At 37.4% G+C, this 15,944-nt stretch overlaps 1 protein-coding gene across 1 annotated transcript; it reads right to left on the reverse strand.

The window, feature by feature from the left end:
* Positions 1 to 529: 529 nt before the first annotated feature.
* On the reverse strand, positions 530 to 8,625 carry Ptgs2 (prostaglandin-endoperoxide synthase 2). The gene is made up of 10 exons (XM_070034246.1): positions 8,439 to 8,625; positions 7,556 to 7,672; positions 7,293 to 7,436; positions 6,433 to 6,576; positions 5,912 to 6,093; positions 5,060 to 5,143; positions 4,688 to 4,934; positions 4,111 to 4,397; positions 3,482 to 3,629; positions 530 to 3,324 (listed from the first exon to the last, which is right to left on the reverse strand). Exons 1-10 carry the CDS (start codon positions 8,488 to 8,490, stop codon positions 2,915 to 2,917), a joined length of 1,815 nt encoding a protein of 604 aa, XP_069890347.1. The 5' UTR covers positions 8,491 to 8,625; the 3' UTR covers positions 530 to 2,914.
* Between the last annotated feature and the right edge of the window lie 7,319 nt (positions 8,626 to 15,944).

Raw genomic sequence — 15,944 nt, forward strand, 5'->3', positions numbered from 1 at the left:
GCTCAGGCAACATGTAAAATATGTGGTTCATGTAAATACTGAAATAACCAAGAGTGTCAAAAGTTAAGAAATCAAAGTGCAAAGTATCAAAGATTTGCCCAACTCAGTATGATCTCTTCCTTTTTAAAAACTTCCTTTTCAAAATTTTGTACCTCCTTAGTTACATTTATCTTATCGCTTGCCTTTTATGATGTTTTCTCTTTTAAATGGAGCAATGGAAACAAGCCTCTTGCAATCTTCCTGTAGCATGTTTTCTCAGCCCTTTTTCAGTGAGGGCTGAGCCATTTAATTAAGGGGAAATGGAGGGCTGAATGGAGGGCCAAGCCAACTTGGTTTGTTTATTTGCATGCTTTGCAATGTTGGGTAGAAAACAGAGATTGAATGAGCCAGCCAGGCAAGCACTTTACCTCTGAGCAACATCCTTAGTCCCTAGTTTACCTTTCAATATATAGGAGAACAAATGTCATGATTTATTTTTTAGGGACACGTTTCAGAGAAATTAAGGACAAAGATATATAGAAACAGACGACTTTTATTTTCAGAAGATTTTCAATACATAAATAGTATAAAAATAAACAGGCATTTGTTTCAAGGCTTCTATTTTACATAAGGTAACTTAAATACATATTTGTCTGAGGCATCGAAATATTCACACACAACCTGAGTACCAGCTTCAGTCAGCAGGATTGTCTTGTAACCATCAAGTTGATTTATTTTTCCAAGACCAACAGAAAACAAAAAACAAATATGTGACACCTATACAACCTTTTCTAATGTTGACTAGTTCTTAACCTTATGTCTTCAATACACAAAATCTTAAAGAAAAATTTTCCTGAGTTGTTTCTTTTCTAAAAACTTATTTGACATTATGCTTTCAATTATTTACATAAATTTTGTTGTTCATAATCAATGCTTGATTTGAATATGTCAAATCCCATAGTATTTGTACAGAGTATTTTTTCAGTAGATCGTGTTTGAATGAGTTAATGAGTAATTAATAGGGCCTTCAAAAATATATAACAGGTCACTATTTAGGGCATGTTTAAGTTAATCAGACATTGTCCTCTGTGATTGATGTATAAGTAAATATCAAGGAAATGAATTCTGACCTTAAATGTCTCAATCTACCAAAGTTAGATTCCTTACATTTTATCCATCAGTCTTAATTTAATTTTTATAGGTTACAAAATTCAGAGAGGTAATCACAAAAAATATTGATTTTGACATGAACAAAAAAATCAATGATTGTAGGTTTAAATACAGTTTATATACAAAGATACTTAATTAAACATAAATAATAATCCTTAATAAATAATTATGTAGAATACAGTACCATAAAATGTCAGCTGACAATGAGATGTAGAAATCTATCATCAGTTATTATTTTCTGTTTTATTATTACCCAGAATGATTCACTGACTGATTTGGGTTCTTAAATAAAAAAGGAATTCATTAGAACAGAAATGTAACTTTCTTCCTGTTGGGAATACCTTAACAATTCTTCGCCTGTTTGTATGATCCTCAGGTACAAATAGTCAAAATTATAAATAAACTGTTTATGTCTTTCATTTAAAATACGTGAATACTATTTTTTAAGAAAAGGTCTTATTTTTTTCTTTTATTCCTTTTAAGAGGAGTCCTGAGCTGAAGCTTTCCTGAAAATGGGTAAAAGTTCAAGTAAGAAATATAAATACAATGTAAAGATTGAAGATCTCTGACCTCAAAATCAGGAAACCAAAATGAAAAAAGCACATTAATCAAAACAAAGTTTCTTTTAAATCAAAGGAGCAGCAATGCAAGTGATTAGGATTGATTCAGATGCACATATTGAACTGGCTTATTAAGAGATTCCAGTGTGAAAGAGACTTAAACATTTTGAAGAAGCTTTCTATGAGGCCACTGCTACTTTTTGCCCTCTGATATGGACTGCTAAATCATCTTGTATAGCAAATAAGCTGGGAAAATATGTATGTTCAATTTATTAACTTAATTACAAAACCTATTGAGTTCTAGGCCTGAACTCAAAGATAGGAAAGTCTTCTAAAGCTTATACCCAAATTTGAACTTCAATTTAGAATTCTGGTTACACATTATTTCTAATGTAAAATCATTTGATGTTATAGATTTTACTTGTTACTATTCATGTGCACAAATTGTGGAATCTCCTTATGGAAAATATTTTCACTCTGAAATAAGACTTCAATGGCTTCACTACATTTATGCACTAGCATTTTGATTTTGAAAAGAAGTTGTAACAGTCACATTGAATAGATTTTCACTCTTGGTGAAAAAACAAAATCTCTCACACTGTATTTAAAGCAGCAATTATAGTATCTATACTATTTATAATAGTTCCTTTTATCAGTGTGGGTACAAGCTTACTTACTTTAGTCTGGGAAATAAAATAAACTTTCAAATGTGTTACTACCCTATAAATTTAGAAATTCCATATTATTATTTCAAGGCTCCTTTAACAAAACCATGAAATTATAGTAGAGTATGATTTAAATATAGATTTAAAAAAATGTACTTGTACCCTTAACTGTTTGCTTTTTGATGACAGGCAAATGTCCCAAATTTCTTTCTCCTCCCACAACCCCTTAATTTCATCTAACATATCATGATAGGTAGGTTGGAAATAATGACAAATATTTTGTCATCATGTAATAGCATTTAAGTTTCCAAACATCTTTGCGTTTATCCTTATCAAACCATACTAAACGTGGAAATTCAAGTAAAGAAAAACGTAACACAGGAATCTTGACATGTATCTTTCTTGCTCTGAAAAAACAACAACAGTGCTCTTTCCTGTGACAGATATTAAGGGAACATAAGGCACTGAGTATAAATATTATTAAATAATTAAGTTAAAAGTAATTGTTCATATAAATAAATAAATATGATCAGTAGGCTTCTATAGTTCCGTGGAGCGTCCTTTGAATAGTACTGTGGGGTTGATGTCATCTAGTCTGGAGTGGGAAGCACTCGCATTGATGGTGACTGTTTTGGCATGGGGTGGATTCTGAACATTAAATGAAGTAAAGGGACAGCCCTTGACGTTATTACAGATGAGGGACTGGATGGAGGCAGTGTTGATGATTTTAAAACCTACTTCTCCACCAAAAGTGCTCGGTTTCCAGTACTGAGGTGAGCAGATAGGATTACCCATAAGTCCTTTCAAGGAGAATGGTGCTCCAAGTTCTACCATGGTTTCCCCAAATATAGCATCTGGACGAGGCTTTTCTACCAGCAGGGCAGGGTACAACTCCATAGCGTCAATGTCACCATACAGGGCTTCCAATTCGGCAGCCATTTCCTTCTCTCCTGCAGAGGTGAAGACAAGAGCAATATAAGAATACAAGAGCAAGGTAAGAATTCACAGAGGGAGGAAAACATTCACTCCCTTCATTGACTTTTCTTTCCGTTTGTTGCTTCCATTTGACCCTTGATTCTGTGAGGAAGTTTAGAAAGTGCTTCTCACCTGTAAGTTCTTCAAATGATGCGTAGGGCTTCAGTGAAAAGCGTTTCCGGTACTCATTAAGAGACTGGTATTTCATCTGTCTGCTCTGATCAATGGAAGCCTTGGCTACCATCTGTACAGCAAGAGGAACATTCCTGCCGCCGGCAACCTGTGGGGAATGAATGCAATTGTAAAACAGGGCTTTGGGGCGTATTTATTTCTTCTGCTTTACAAGCCTTCTTTAGCACAAGGTAGAGAAGGGACTTAAACGATTTCTTACAAAGACCCCTGTATACATTTCAAGAGGAGCTAAACTTAAGATGGAACACTAGAACTACTTTGTCTTTCCAAATGATAAAGATCAAACAGATAATCAAGCTTGAAATATTTATTTCCACAATCTGGAAAACGCCTGAAAACTTTTCAAAATATCTACTTTTTTAAGGTACAGCTACAGATTGTTTTTACCAACTGGGCACTAACATGTCAGGCTTTTCATAAATAATCTTTCAGGTTTCTTATTTCGAGAAAATGATTTACTAGTAAAATAAATGGTTATTCTTTTAGTATCTAAGAGAAATAATTTCTGGGACAGAAGAAATTCTCAAGTTACTGCCATTTCTTTTGACTTTTTAAGTACCAGTGCTTACCCGGCCAGCATTTTGCTTGGTGAAGGATTCAACAAACTGAGTAAGGCCATGCTCTATTAGTATGGAATTGTTGTAGAGAAACTGTTTAAAGTTGTACTCCTGGTCATCAATTTGAAAGGTGTCAGGCAGCAGAGGATGCCAGTGGTAGAGGGTGTTAAATTCAGCAGCGATACGGTTTTGGTACTGGAATTGTTGGTTGAAAAGCAGTTCTGGGTCAAACTTCAATTTGAAGTGATAGCCACTCAGGTGCTGTACATAATCTTCAATCACTATCTTAATTGTCTCTCCTATTGCACAAAAGAGAAATAAAACACCTTAGTGTTCCAATCACAAACTGGTAAGCAAGTGAAACGTAATTTGGTTACTTTATTATGCTCTCACTTTGATTTCCCACCCCCTTAATATAAAAAAAAAATAATTCAGTCTGCTTGTGCTCATGGACTCAAGTAAGAGGGCATGAGTTCCCATTCATAATGTGCTCTGATTGCAAATATAGTGAAAGCCACAGCTTGATTATTAGCCTTCTTTGCAGAAGAGGTGTTTTTTTTTCCTTAGCTGTTTGTCTCTTCTTGCTCACCTATGAGAATTAGCCTGGTAGTCTGGAACAAGCGCTCATCATCCCACTCTGGATGCTCTTGTTTAAGCACATCACACACTCGGTTGTGTTCTCGAAGCCAGATGGTGGCATACATCATCAGACCAGGCACCAGACCAAAGATCTCCTGCCCCACAGCGAACTGCAGGTGCTCAGGGGTATGAGGTGGGTAGATCATCTCCACCTGAGTATCTTTGACTGTGGGGGGATACATCTCTCCATCTATTACCTAAAAAAATAAATGACAACAAACAATATTAATAATGAAGGGTTAAAAATTTATCATGGGTGATGTTAAAATATAGATGTACATGGTGAACCATGACTAATTCTTAACGGTCACAGGCAACCTACCTGGTATTTCATTTTTCCATCTTTGAAAAGGCGCAGCTTGTGCTGCCTGTCCAGAGTTTCACCATAAATATGACTCAAATCCACCTAGAAAAGGATGGAAAAATGTCAATTTGTTGCTGATGAACAATATTACATAAAGGGTCTCATATAATCCACCAGTAAATTTTGATTTGTCTTTAACGTTTTTCATATTCAATAAAACAAATGGGTTTTTTTGGCCACTAAATACTAAATCTCTGCTTATTCATCAGAACTACAAGACTACAGAACTATAAGACTATATATGGCTATTTTGTAAAGTGTTTGTATTCTATCGGAAATGTAAATATATAACTACTTCATTATAGTCATATATGTCTAAAAAGTGGTTTTGAAAACAAAGGCTGGGATATAGCTCACTAAGAGAGCCCTTGCGTAGCATGTGCAAGGCTCTCTCTGAGTTAAATCCCAAGCACCACAAAAAAGAAGGATAATTATTCATATAAAATTAAGCAAAATATAATTATCAATTGAAGTCATGTTAGTGAGATCCAAAGGATAATAATACTGCAGGTATCTTCCTTTATACTGTTTATAACCCTAGTCATGGCACAAAAATGTCTTAGAAGACATAGAATCTTGGAATGCCTAACTTTTAACTGAAAACACAAGGAAAATCACAAACAAAATACCTGTATCTTTGTGTGTTGTACCCATGTATGAGAATATATATGTATGTGTGCATTTTACTAAAGCAGCAAGTTAAAAATCTTTATTAAGCTTTAATAAGTTTTTTTGTAGAAATGACATTAAAAATAAAGATGAATAATATGGTATGGCAAAAAATATTAGCATTTCATGATTCTATCTTACCCCATGGCCCAGTCCTTTGGTAAAAGCAGGTCCTCGTTTTTGATCTGTCTTGAAAAACTGATGGGTGAAGTGTTGGGCAAAGAATGCAAACATCATGTTAGTGCCTTGAGGATCAGGGATAAACTTTCTTCTCAGAAGAACTTTCTCCAGAAGCTCTTTTGAATCAGGGAGTTCCTTCTTTCCTGAAAAAGGTAATGAGAAAATAAAGTAAATGGAAGTCCAAAGATAGTGCAGAACACATTTTTATTAAGTAATTTTGCCCACGTTAGCAGTAATACACTTTAGGACTTTAATTCTGCTTATTAGTTTAGGACTATTAGTGCATTATGTCACATTGTCAGTTACTCTGATGTAACTGTTTATATAGATTAAGATCTTTAAAAAGGCTATGACTAGTAAAGACAAAAACAAACAAACAAAAAACTACATTGGTGTTAATAAATGGCACTTTAGACTCGAATTTTTCCAGGTTACAATCCAAGTCTTGCTGATTAACAAGTCTACTTATTCCTCTTGCTTACCTTTCACACCCATGGGAGTTGGGCAGTCATCAGCTACCGGAGGAAGGGCTCTGGTATAATAGGAGAGGTTAGAGAAGGCTTCCCAGCTTTTGTAGCCATAATCCACATTGTAAGTTGGTGGACTGTCAATCAAATGTGATCTGGCTGAAAGTTTTAAGGAAAGAGTTTGTTAGTCCCCTAAGTATAACAAGTCAGTCTTACAATAAAAACACGTTTATTATAAAATGCAGAATATGGCAAAGAGATTAATTCTAACAAAGATACTCTGATTTAAAATGACTACACTTAACCTGGCACTGGTGGCTCCTGCCTATAATCCTATATACTCAGAAGGCTGAGATCTGAGGATCTTGGTTTGAATCCAGCAGGGACAGACAAACACAAGAGAATTTTATTTACAATTAGTCAGAACCAAGCAGGAAGCATGGTTCAAGTGGTAGAACACAAGGATATTACATTCCCACAGTCTGTGTTTTTCTTAGTTCAGAATTATACAGATTTAAGTTTTTGCTGAGTCAAATCCAAATTAAATATTTAATTAATGGGTACTATATTTTTGGAACTATTCTATGGCGCATGAACGCTGAATAAGCAAGGGACCACACTTTCTTCACAAAGAGCCTAGATCAGTGAAGGCTGGCTGCGTGAAGGATCGCGACAGATTTCTGTGAGGCAGAGCTATCCAAAGGACATGGGACAAATGCCAATATTTTGAGCTTTTGAGATAGAAGGCAAAGTACAAATGTCTATTCAAAGTCATTCTGAAGACTAGAAATATATGTTTTGATTAAGTTAAGTAATGTCTGGTATTATAATGCCTTTTAAAAAGAAGCTGAAAAATCTTAGAGATTTGTACTTACATGTCAAAACGTATTTCATAATTGAATTTCTCAGGAAAGGAATGTTATTGATAATGTTCCAGACTCCCTTGAAATGGGTAAGTATGTAGTGCACAGTGTTTGGAGTAGGCTTTAGAAGTAATTTTATTCTTGTCAGAAATTCAGCTGTACAAAGAGAGGAAAAAGAAGGGAGACATTAACAGGGCTTCTTATTCGAGGCAAATAAATAAAATGGAAATTCTATGTAGCTTCCTTTCCAATGAGGAACCCCCAGAATGACTTACGTGTTGTGCAGTTTTCCCCATAGAATCCCGTTCTTGTACAGTCGCAGGAATACCGGTCGAATCCTACACTCATACACTCGCCTCGGTTTTGACATGGGTTGGAACAGCAAGGATTTGCTACAATAACAGTAAGGACAGCATGTGAATCACCTGACTCCTCATCCCGATTTCAACGTTTAATCATGTGACTCTCTATGGGTCAACCTTACAAGAACGGATTCGAGAAATTTGCAGACAGTCGTGGAGGAAGAACTTTTTTTAAACCTGCCTCCAAAAAAAATGATGCTTATAATATAAAAATGTTAACCTCCTTTTCTAAATACAGGTAACAGAATATTCAACCTGACCTTCACACTAATTCCCCTCCCCGCAACCCACCTCTTAGTTGTTCAAATCAGCATTTTTTTTTTTTTTAAAAAAGAATCTCAAGTAAGTAGCACTTTCGTAATTAAAACGGATGGGTCTAACCCAATAGTTAAAATTTAAGGCAAAAAGTAATCGTAACGAAATAGTTTACTTAATTTTTTTTTTTCTTATGCTAGGACAGGAATGCACTCCTTGGGGGATTTAAAACCATGACACTTTGTACTAAAGCCATCACACACAGACATTTCCCACATACTGATCAGCCCTGTCTATCATCACCACGACCACCTGACAGCGACTGACAACGCTGGCAGTCTCTGCCCATGAGTTGCCAGTGGTCAGTGGTCCACGAGCTACGTTTGGCAACTGGGGGCCAAACCTTCAAGGAGTGCAATCTGTGTAAGGCTGCCTCGGGGGAAGCAGCGGGGAGCGCTGGGGTGGACTGCCCGGCGGCTGAGCGCGCTAACCCGGAGGAGTGGAGTCCAGGGAGTCTGGGGCACCGCGGAGGGGAACTCACCTGCGCAGCAGAGCGCCAGAGCCGCGCTGAGCACCAGCACTCGAAGCAGCATCCTGGCGGGTGGCGGGCGAAGGGCGCTGGGGCACAGGGCGGGGCGCAGGGCGGGCAGAGGCGGCGCGGGCGGCGTCGGGCTGCGCGCTGGAGAGCCGGAGAAGGCGCAGCGGGAGTTCCTGGGCGTGCTCCTGACGTGGGCTGCTCGGAGTTTGACAACTGAAGGCCCGGGGAAGAGACCTTCCTTTTATGCGCAAAACCAAGCTTACGTGATGACATGCCTCTCTTCCCGCCTCTCTTACCCGCACCCCCGCCCCCCCCCACGGGTTTTTTCTTTTTCTTTTTTTCCTTACCACCCCCCCCACACCGCTCGAAACGCATTGCGTAAGCTGGAGTGGGGGCAGGAAGCTTTTTACTCACGCAGTTGAGCAAAGCAGAAAGGCAGAAAGCCCTGGAAGTTGCCCACGGCTGCCCCAAGGTGGGTGCAAGGCGAATTGGTCCCAGGTCAGCAATTCCTCCCCACTTCCCCCCTCCCTTCCCGAACCTCCCAAGTCCTCCCTCCTCCCTGCCCGTCCCCCCCTCTCCACAGCTCCCCCCAATTCCCCCCCCCCCACCCCCCCAGCGTCTAACTTTGAGCAATTCCTTTCTTTTCCTGTCTTAGTCCGATATCTGAACTTGGCTTGGGCACTCCAAGGAGGGCAAAGGGGAAACGGCACTTCGGGCTTCCCTGATAGATCCGATCTCCTGATCTCTCCAAATTCCCCATCAGGGAATCCTGAAATCCCAGGACACGGGAGCCCCCTTACTCTGCCTCCCTTCCCGGGTCCTCGGGGAACCCAGAAAATCACAGGTCACGCAGAGGCAGCTTTTTTCTCGGCCATGTCAGTTTCACCAGCCCCCCCCCCCCCCCATACTCATGAAAAGAATTTGATGTTCAAGTTGACTTCTGCCCACTTTCTCCAAGGTGATCAGCTGTAGCAGTGAAGCCCACCATGGCAGTACCTCTAGCCTCCAATTGCACATATTGGGGGGCAGTTACTACCGTTTTACATTTTTATTTGGTATCGTGGTTTGGTGAAAAGTTAATTGGATGGAGGGTTGATTTGGTTAGTTTTGACTTTCATCTTTTTGTCCCTGAAAGTATTTAATTAGTTAATTGGTTCTGATTTAATTTTTTAGTTATTGATTATGTGGCCCAAACTGTCCTGGCACTAATAACCCTCCTACTTCAGCCTCCAGTGCTGAGATTACAGACATGCTAAATCATACTTGAGTTCTTTTTTCTTTTATTTACTTACTTTATTTAACATCCATGTATCTTAAGTAGTGGTCAGAGAAGGGTGTGTGAAATATTTTTAAAATAGCTGAAACAAAGAAGTAGAAAAAAACAAATTTGCTTAAGGTTAAGCCATAGCTTCTTAGCCTGAATTTGGGGTAGGGGAATGACATAAAATGTTAATTACAAGCTAGCACTGGTGGCTCACATCTATAAGCCTAACTATTCAGAGGCTGAGCTCTGAGGATCCTGGTTCAAAGCCTCAGGCAGGAACATACATGAGACTTATCTTCAATGAACTTCCAAAACATTATAAATGAAGCTGTGGCTCAAGTGGTAGAGTGCTAGTGTTGAGCAAAAAAGCTCAGGGACAGCACCTAACCTCTGGGTTCAGGGACAGACAGACAGACAGACAGACAGACAGACAGACACACACACACACACACACACACACACACACACACACACACATGTTATCCATTTATGATAACTAAATGGTGTCATAGAATTCAGTCGCTGACTGCCTGAAATCCAGCCCTTGAAAGGTAAAGGCAGGAGGTCACTTGGGCTGAGGAGTCTGAAACCAGCTTCTTTGTTCAAAACATAACAAAAACAAAGAGAAAGAAAGGAAAAAAGAGAGAAAACAAAAACAAAGAAAAACATCTGGGTTCCTGTGTCTGTCTCTTGCCTGCAATTCTAGCAATTTTGGAGGGTGAGATCTGAGGATCAAGGTTCAAAACCATCCCTACAGAAGCCTTTGAGTCTCTCTCTCTCCAATTAACCAGAAAAAAATAAAGGCTGGTTTAAAAAAAGAAAAGTAAAACAAAACACTTTCAACTCAAAGCTACACCAAATACATCAATTTATGGAAGTTTTACAGAAAAGGGAGACACACACATGGAATTTTTTTTTTTTTTTTTACCATTTTGCTTAATCACATATCAACATGATTCCACATGAGACAAATGACTAAAATTCCATCTCATCTAGAAAGCCTTTTTTATCCAGTCATATCAAATCATACCATTTTTGTGTCAGACTTGCTAGTATAAAATTTCAACTGAGTACATAAAGGATAGTTCCTTTTCTTAAATAATTTCAATTTTGTATTTCACTTGAAATGGCAATGTTCAACAAAAACTGAACTCACTACCTTATATATGTAACTGTAATCTCTCTGTACATCATCTTGACAATAAAATAAATTTTAAAATGTAAATAAAAGGTATATTATAGATTTTAGCTTGGGTTAAACACCAAAAGTCTATGCTCTACGATTGGAGAGTGGTTCAAGGGCATCCACCTAGCAAGCCAAGGTCCTGAGTTCATCTCTTTGTAACACACAGACACACACATACAGATATGACATAGACACACACACAGACACACACAAATAACATAAAAAAGAGAAAAGAAAGACATCCACGCCTAACAGAACTGATAAGTGTTCTAAAATTTTACATTGGAATACTGAAGTAATTTATGAAGGCATCAGGTCAGGTTCACCATTCTTATGTTCTTATAGAATGCTAATTGTATGCCCACTCTCTACAGAAGTGTGGTTGTGTATAAAGAAATCATGGAATCAAAGATGAGAGAAAACATAGCGCAGATGGTTATCATATTTAGTTCATTTGGAATTAAAAAAATAATAAGCTCTAGGTCATAGTGGAAATGTAGTTACTTAAATCTATTTGGTTAAATTCCTTGATTTAATATATGAGTTCAATAACAGGATGGAATGAAAAGAGTTTCACATACCTATAAAAATAAAAAAAAAGCACTTGACACTTTTTTTTAAGAATTAGAGGTAGTTTTTTGTTTGTTTGTTTGTTTGTTTGATTGTTTTTTTCCCCAATTCTGGGGCTTGACAGACTGGGTTTTGTCTCTTAGCTTTTATTGTTGAAGGCTATCACCCTACCACTTGATTCACAGTTCCATTTCAGCCTTTTGATGGTTAATTTGGGATAAGAATGTCATGAATTGGGCTGGGAAGGTGGCTCAGGGGTAGAGCGCTTGCCTTGCATGCATGAAGCCCTGGGTTCGATTCCTCAGCACCACATACACAGAAAAAGCCGGAAGTGGTGCTGTGGTTCAAGTGGTAGAGTGCTAGCCTTGAGCTGAAGAGCTAAGGAACAGTGCCCAGGCCCAGAGTTCAGGCCCCATGACCGATTGAAAAAAAAAAAAAAGAATGTTATGAATTTCCTGCCCCAGGATGGTTTCCCACCAACTCTCAGATCTTAGCTTCCTGATTAGCTGGGATTACAAGGGTGAGCTATCCTGAGTCTGACTTAAATGAGAGGTGTTTTGAAAGGAAGTCCAAATAAGGTCTTAAAGAAAAATTATTGTATAATTTATTTGCTATTTTGGACAAGTAAATCAAAAATGGTAAAAATAAATAGGCACAATTTGAGATGCTGGTCATAAGAGAGCTATTTAATATCCCAAATTAAGTTGACTGTGATTTATATGGACAAGTACAATAATTAATGTTCACCATAATCAATAAGTTTGATTCTGTAAGAAAATAGAACTCAACTTTGTATATATTTAGTGTTTCTCTGTATATTTTGTCAGATATATGTATATATACAATACATGTACCTATTGAACAAAATTTTATCAAAAAATTCTTGAAAAACTATGAATGAAGGGCTGGGAAGGTGGCTCAGTGGTAGAGCACTTGCATGCCTGAGGCCCTGGGTTCGATTCCTCCGCACCACATAAGCAAAAAGAAAAAAGCCAGAAGTGGCGCTGTGGCTCAAGTGGTACAGCTCTAGCCTTGAGCTGAATAGCTGAGGGACAGCACCCAGGCCCAGAGTTCAGGCCCACGACCAGACCCAAAAAACAAGCAAACAAACAAACAAACAAAAAACTATGAATGAAGAAAAAATAAAGAAGATCACTTAACTTCTATTGAGTCTACTATTCCATTTGCTACTTGAGGTTTTAATTATTTTTTTTCAAGATCCAGAAAGAAATGTTAAGATGATTTTGTATCTAATGTTATATTGTTCTAGTGTTCACATGTATTTATTTTTAGATTTAATTTTCATGGATATACTAAAAAGGAATGCAATATTGATTGACTGAAACACTAAATCATAATAAATAAAAAAACATACATTGATTACAAATAAGAGAATGTAGAAAGATATACCATGATAATACTAAACAAGGAGAAATAGAATAGTTCTATAGTGGTAGGCAGAGCGAGGAAGACTGAAAATTCAAGGCGAGTATTACACATGATGACAGGAAAAATTCTTCCATATATTGACAACCAACAAAGCATCAGTATGAGTAAGTTAAAACTGATAAAACTGCACAGAGGAACAAAGGATACTTTGATATCCTATATTAGGATATAGGAAGTAGCTCAGTAGTAGAGCTCAGCGTGCTCAAGACCCTGGGTTCCATTTCCAGTACATCATGAAAATAAAACAAAATAAACATGACAAGGTATTATGGTATTATGGCCCAAGTCTGTAGTTCCAGCATTTGGGTGGCTGATCCTGGATTAAAATTGATATCTTCTCTAAAAAAAAAAGGAAGAAAGGAAACAAGAGAAGAAGGAAGGAAAGAAAGAAGGAAGGAAAAAGAAAAGGACAATTCCATAAAGTCATTAAGGACTTAGGTAAAATCTATCACTGTAAATCAAGTGGTTGTAATTGATCTCTATAGTTTTGTCCAACAAGTTTCATGAAGCATATACTAAGATAAATCATATTCTGGCCAAAAAACACATAGTAATGTATTTTAAAATTAGAGATGATACAATGTACATTACATCTTAGATTGCAACAAGAATAAACTAAAAATGAATAATAGCTGGAAAAATACCAGTTATTTGATATCACAATGACACATTAAAAAATTCATGGGTCCAAGAGAAACCTCAAAGGTTATTAAAAACACTTTGAGTCAAGTGCCAAAAATTGTAGCTACTCAGGAGGCTGAGATTTGAGGATTAGGGTTCAAGATCAGCTGAGGCCAATTAACCATTAAGAAGTTAGAAGTAGAGTTGTGTCTCAAATGGTAAAACACCAGCTTTGAGCAAAAAACCCTAAAAGAAAGTGCCTGGGGTCTATGTTCAAGTCCCATTACCGATATGAAAAATGGTTTTTGAGCTAAATGAAAATATACAAAAGATTATAATGCAGAGAAAGTGTTGTTTAGCTATCTGTATTATTGAATGCACATGTTATGCAAGAAAACAGATCTAAAGTAAGCAATCTAACCTTCCATTTTAGGAGAATAAAAAACAATCAGTTAAACAACAAGTAAACAGAGTAAAAGAAATAATAAAAAAGTATAAGAGGTACTAGCAAAGCTGACAACTGGAAATCAATAGAGAAAGTCAATAACAACAAAAGTAACACCAAAGATTAATGGGACTAAAGTCCAATTGGACAAAAGTTCAGCTAAAATGTCTAGCTAGGTCAACTTAGGTAAAAAACAAAAGTTAACCTTTTCAGAAATATAAGGAAATTCATTCCTTAAGATCCCATAGATATTAAAATGATAGTACAAGAATACACTGAACAAATTTTGAACATAACTTTGATAATCTGAATAAAATGTTTTGAAAGCATAACCTCCAAAAGGCTAGACACAGAAAAAGTAAACAACTTGAATTAGCAGGAATTCAGTTAGGAATTGAATCAATAAATAACAGCCTTATTAAACAGAAACAATCAACTTCTTGGGAAATCCTCCAAAAATATTTGAGGATTTGTTGTTGTTGTTATTTTGTTGATTGTGGAGCTTGAACTCAGGGCCTGAGTACTGTCTGTGAGCTTTTGAGCTCGAGGCTAGCACTCTACCACTTTGAGCCAGAACATCACTTCTGGTTTTCTGAGAGTTAATTAGAGATAAGAATCGCATGGACTTTCCTGCTTGGTCTGGCTGTGAACCATGATCCTCAGATCTCATCCTCTTGAGTAGCTAGGATTACAAGGGTCAGCCACCAAGGACCTTCTTAAGGAATTTTTAAAAATCTAATCTTTGCTATCTTTTTCAGAAAATAGAATATAATTTCCTAACTCAGTCTATGAGTCCAGCATTGCCTTAATATTCAAAGTAGACAAAGATGTTACAAGAAAAGAAAATTACAGCTCAATACCTCTCATGAACATAGATACAAAATTACTCAACAATCAGTAAACCAAGTCCAAAAATGTGCATCAAAAAAACGCATATGAACAGAAATCTTTAAAATGCCTTTTCCTGCATGGGGAGTAGGAAATATTTCTCTTCTAGTTTTCCCCATTTTTCTGTTATACTAAAATCTTTCCTAAAGCTAAAAAAAACACCAAAAACAGACACAAGAAGGAAAATCATACGATCATTTTCCAACAAAGGGGAAATAGTGGAGAATTTCTTCAGTTTGACAAAGAACATCTAAAAACTGAAGAGTGATGGTTGCTTACACCTGTAATCCTAGCCACTCAGGAGGTCTAGACTTAGACCTGGCTCAAAGCCTGAAGGGCAGGCAGAAAAGACAAAGGATCTCCAATTAATGACAGGCTGGAGGTGCTGCTCAAATGGTAGAGTACCATCCTAGAGCAAGAATGCTGAGTGGATAAAGGTCCTGCATTTAAGCATGTGAGCATGTGCTTGTATGTGTGGGGGTCAGGATGGGGGAGGGAGGAGAGCAATCACCACACACCACTTTTAACTAACACTGTAATTGGGGAGGAGCTAGAAGCTTTCTCACTAACATCAGGAATAAAGAAAATTTCTCTGTCCTCTGTCACTCCTCTCTCAGCCTGTAGTTACTGTAATAAGACAAGAATAATAAATGAAAGATAAGCTTGTAAAGGAAAAAAAATAAAGCTGATATTGTGGATCTGATGTTCACATTTTGTAGAAAATTTGTAGGATTAACAACAAAAAATGTTCCTGATCACAGCATCATTCCCCTTATACAGGATAACTACAAAAGTCAGTTAATGCCAGCAAGAAACAAGTGGAAGTTGAAATTTTTTTTGGGGGGGGGTCCGGTCGTGGGGCCTGAACTCTAGACCTGGGCGCTGTCCCTCAGCTCTTCAGCTCAAGGCTAGCGCTCTACTGCTTGAGCCACAACTTCACTTCTGGCTTTTTTCTTTTTGCTTATGTGGTGCTGAGGAATCGAACCCAGGGCCTCAGGCATGCAAGGCAAGCAATCTACCACTGAGCCAACTTCCCAGCCCCTGGAAGTTGAAATTTAAGGCATTACAATTTATATTAGTATCTCT

This window comes from Dipodomys merriami, unplaced genomic scaffold (assembly GCF_024711535.1).
Source record: "Dipodomys merriami isolate MVZ:Mamm:240054 unplaced genomic scaffold, mDipMer1.0.p SCAF_24, whole genome shotgun sequence".
In the NCBI taxonomy this organism is placed as follows: Eukaryota; Metazoa; Chordata; class Mammalia; order Rodentia; family Heteromyidae; genus Dipodomys; species Dipodomys merriami.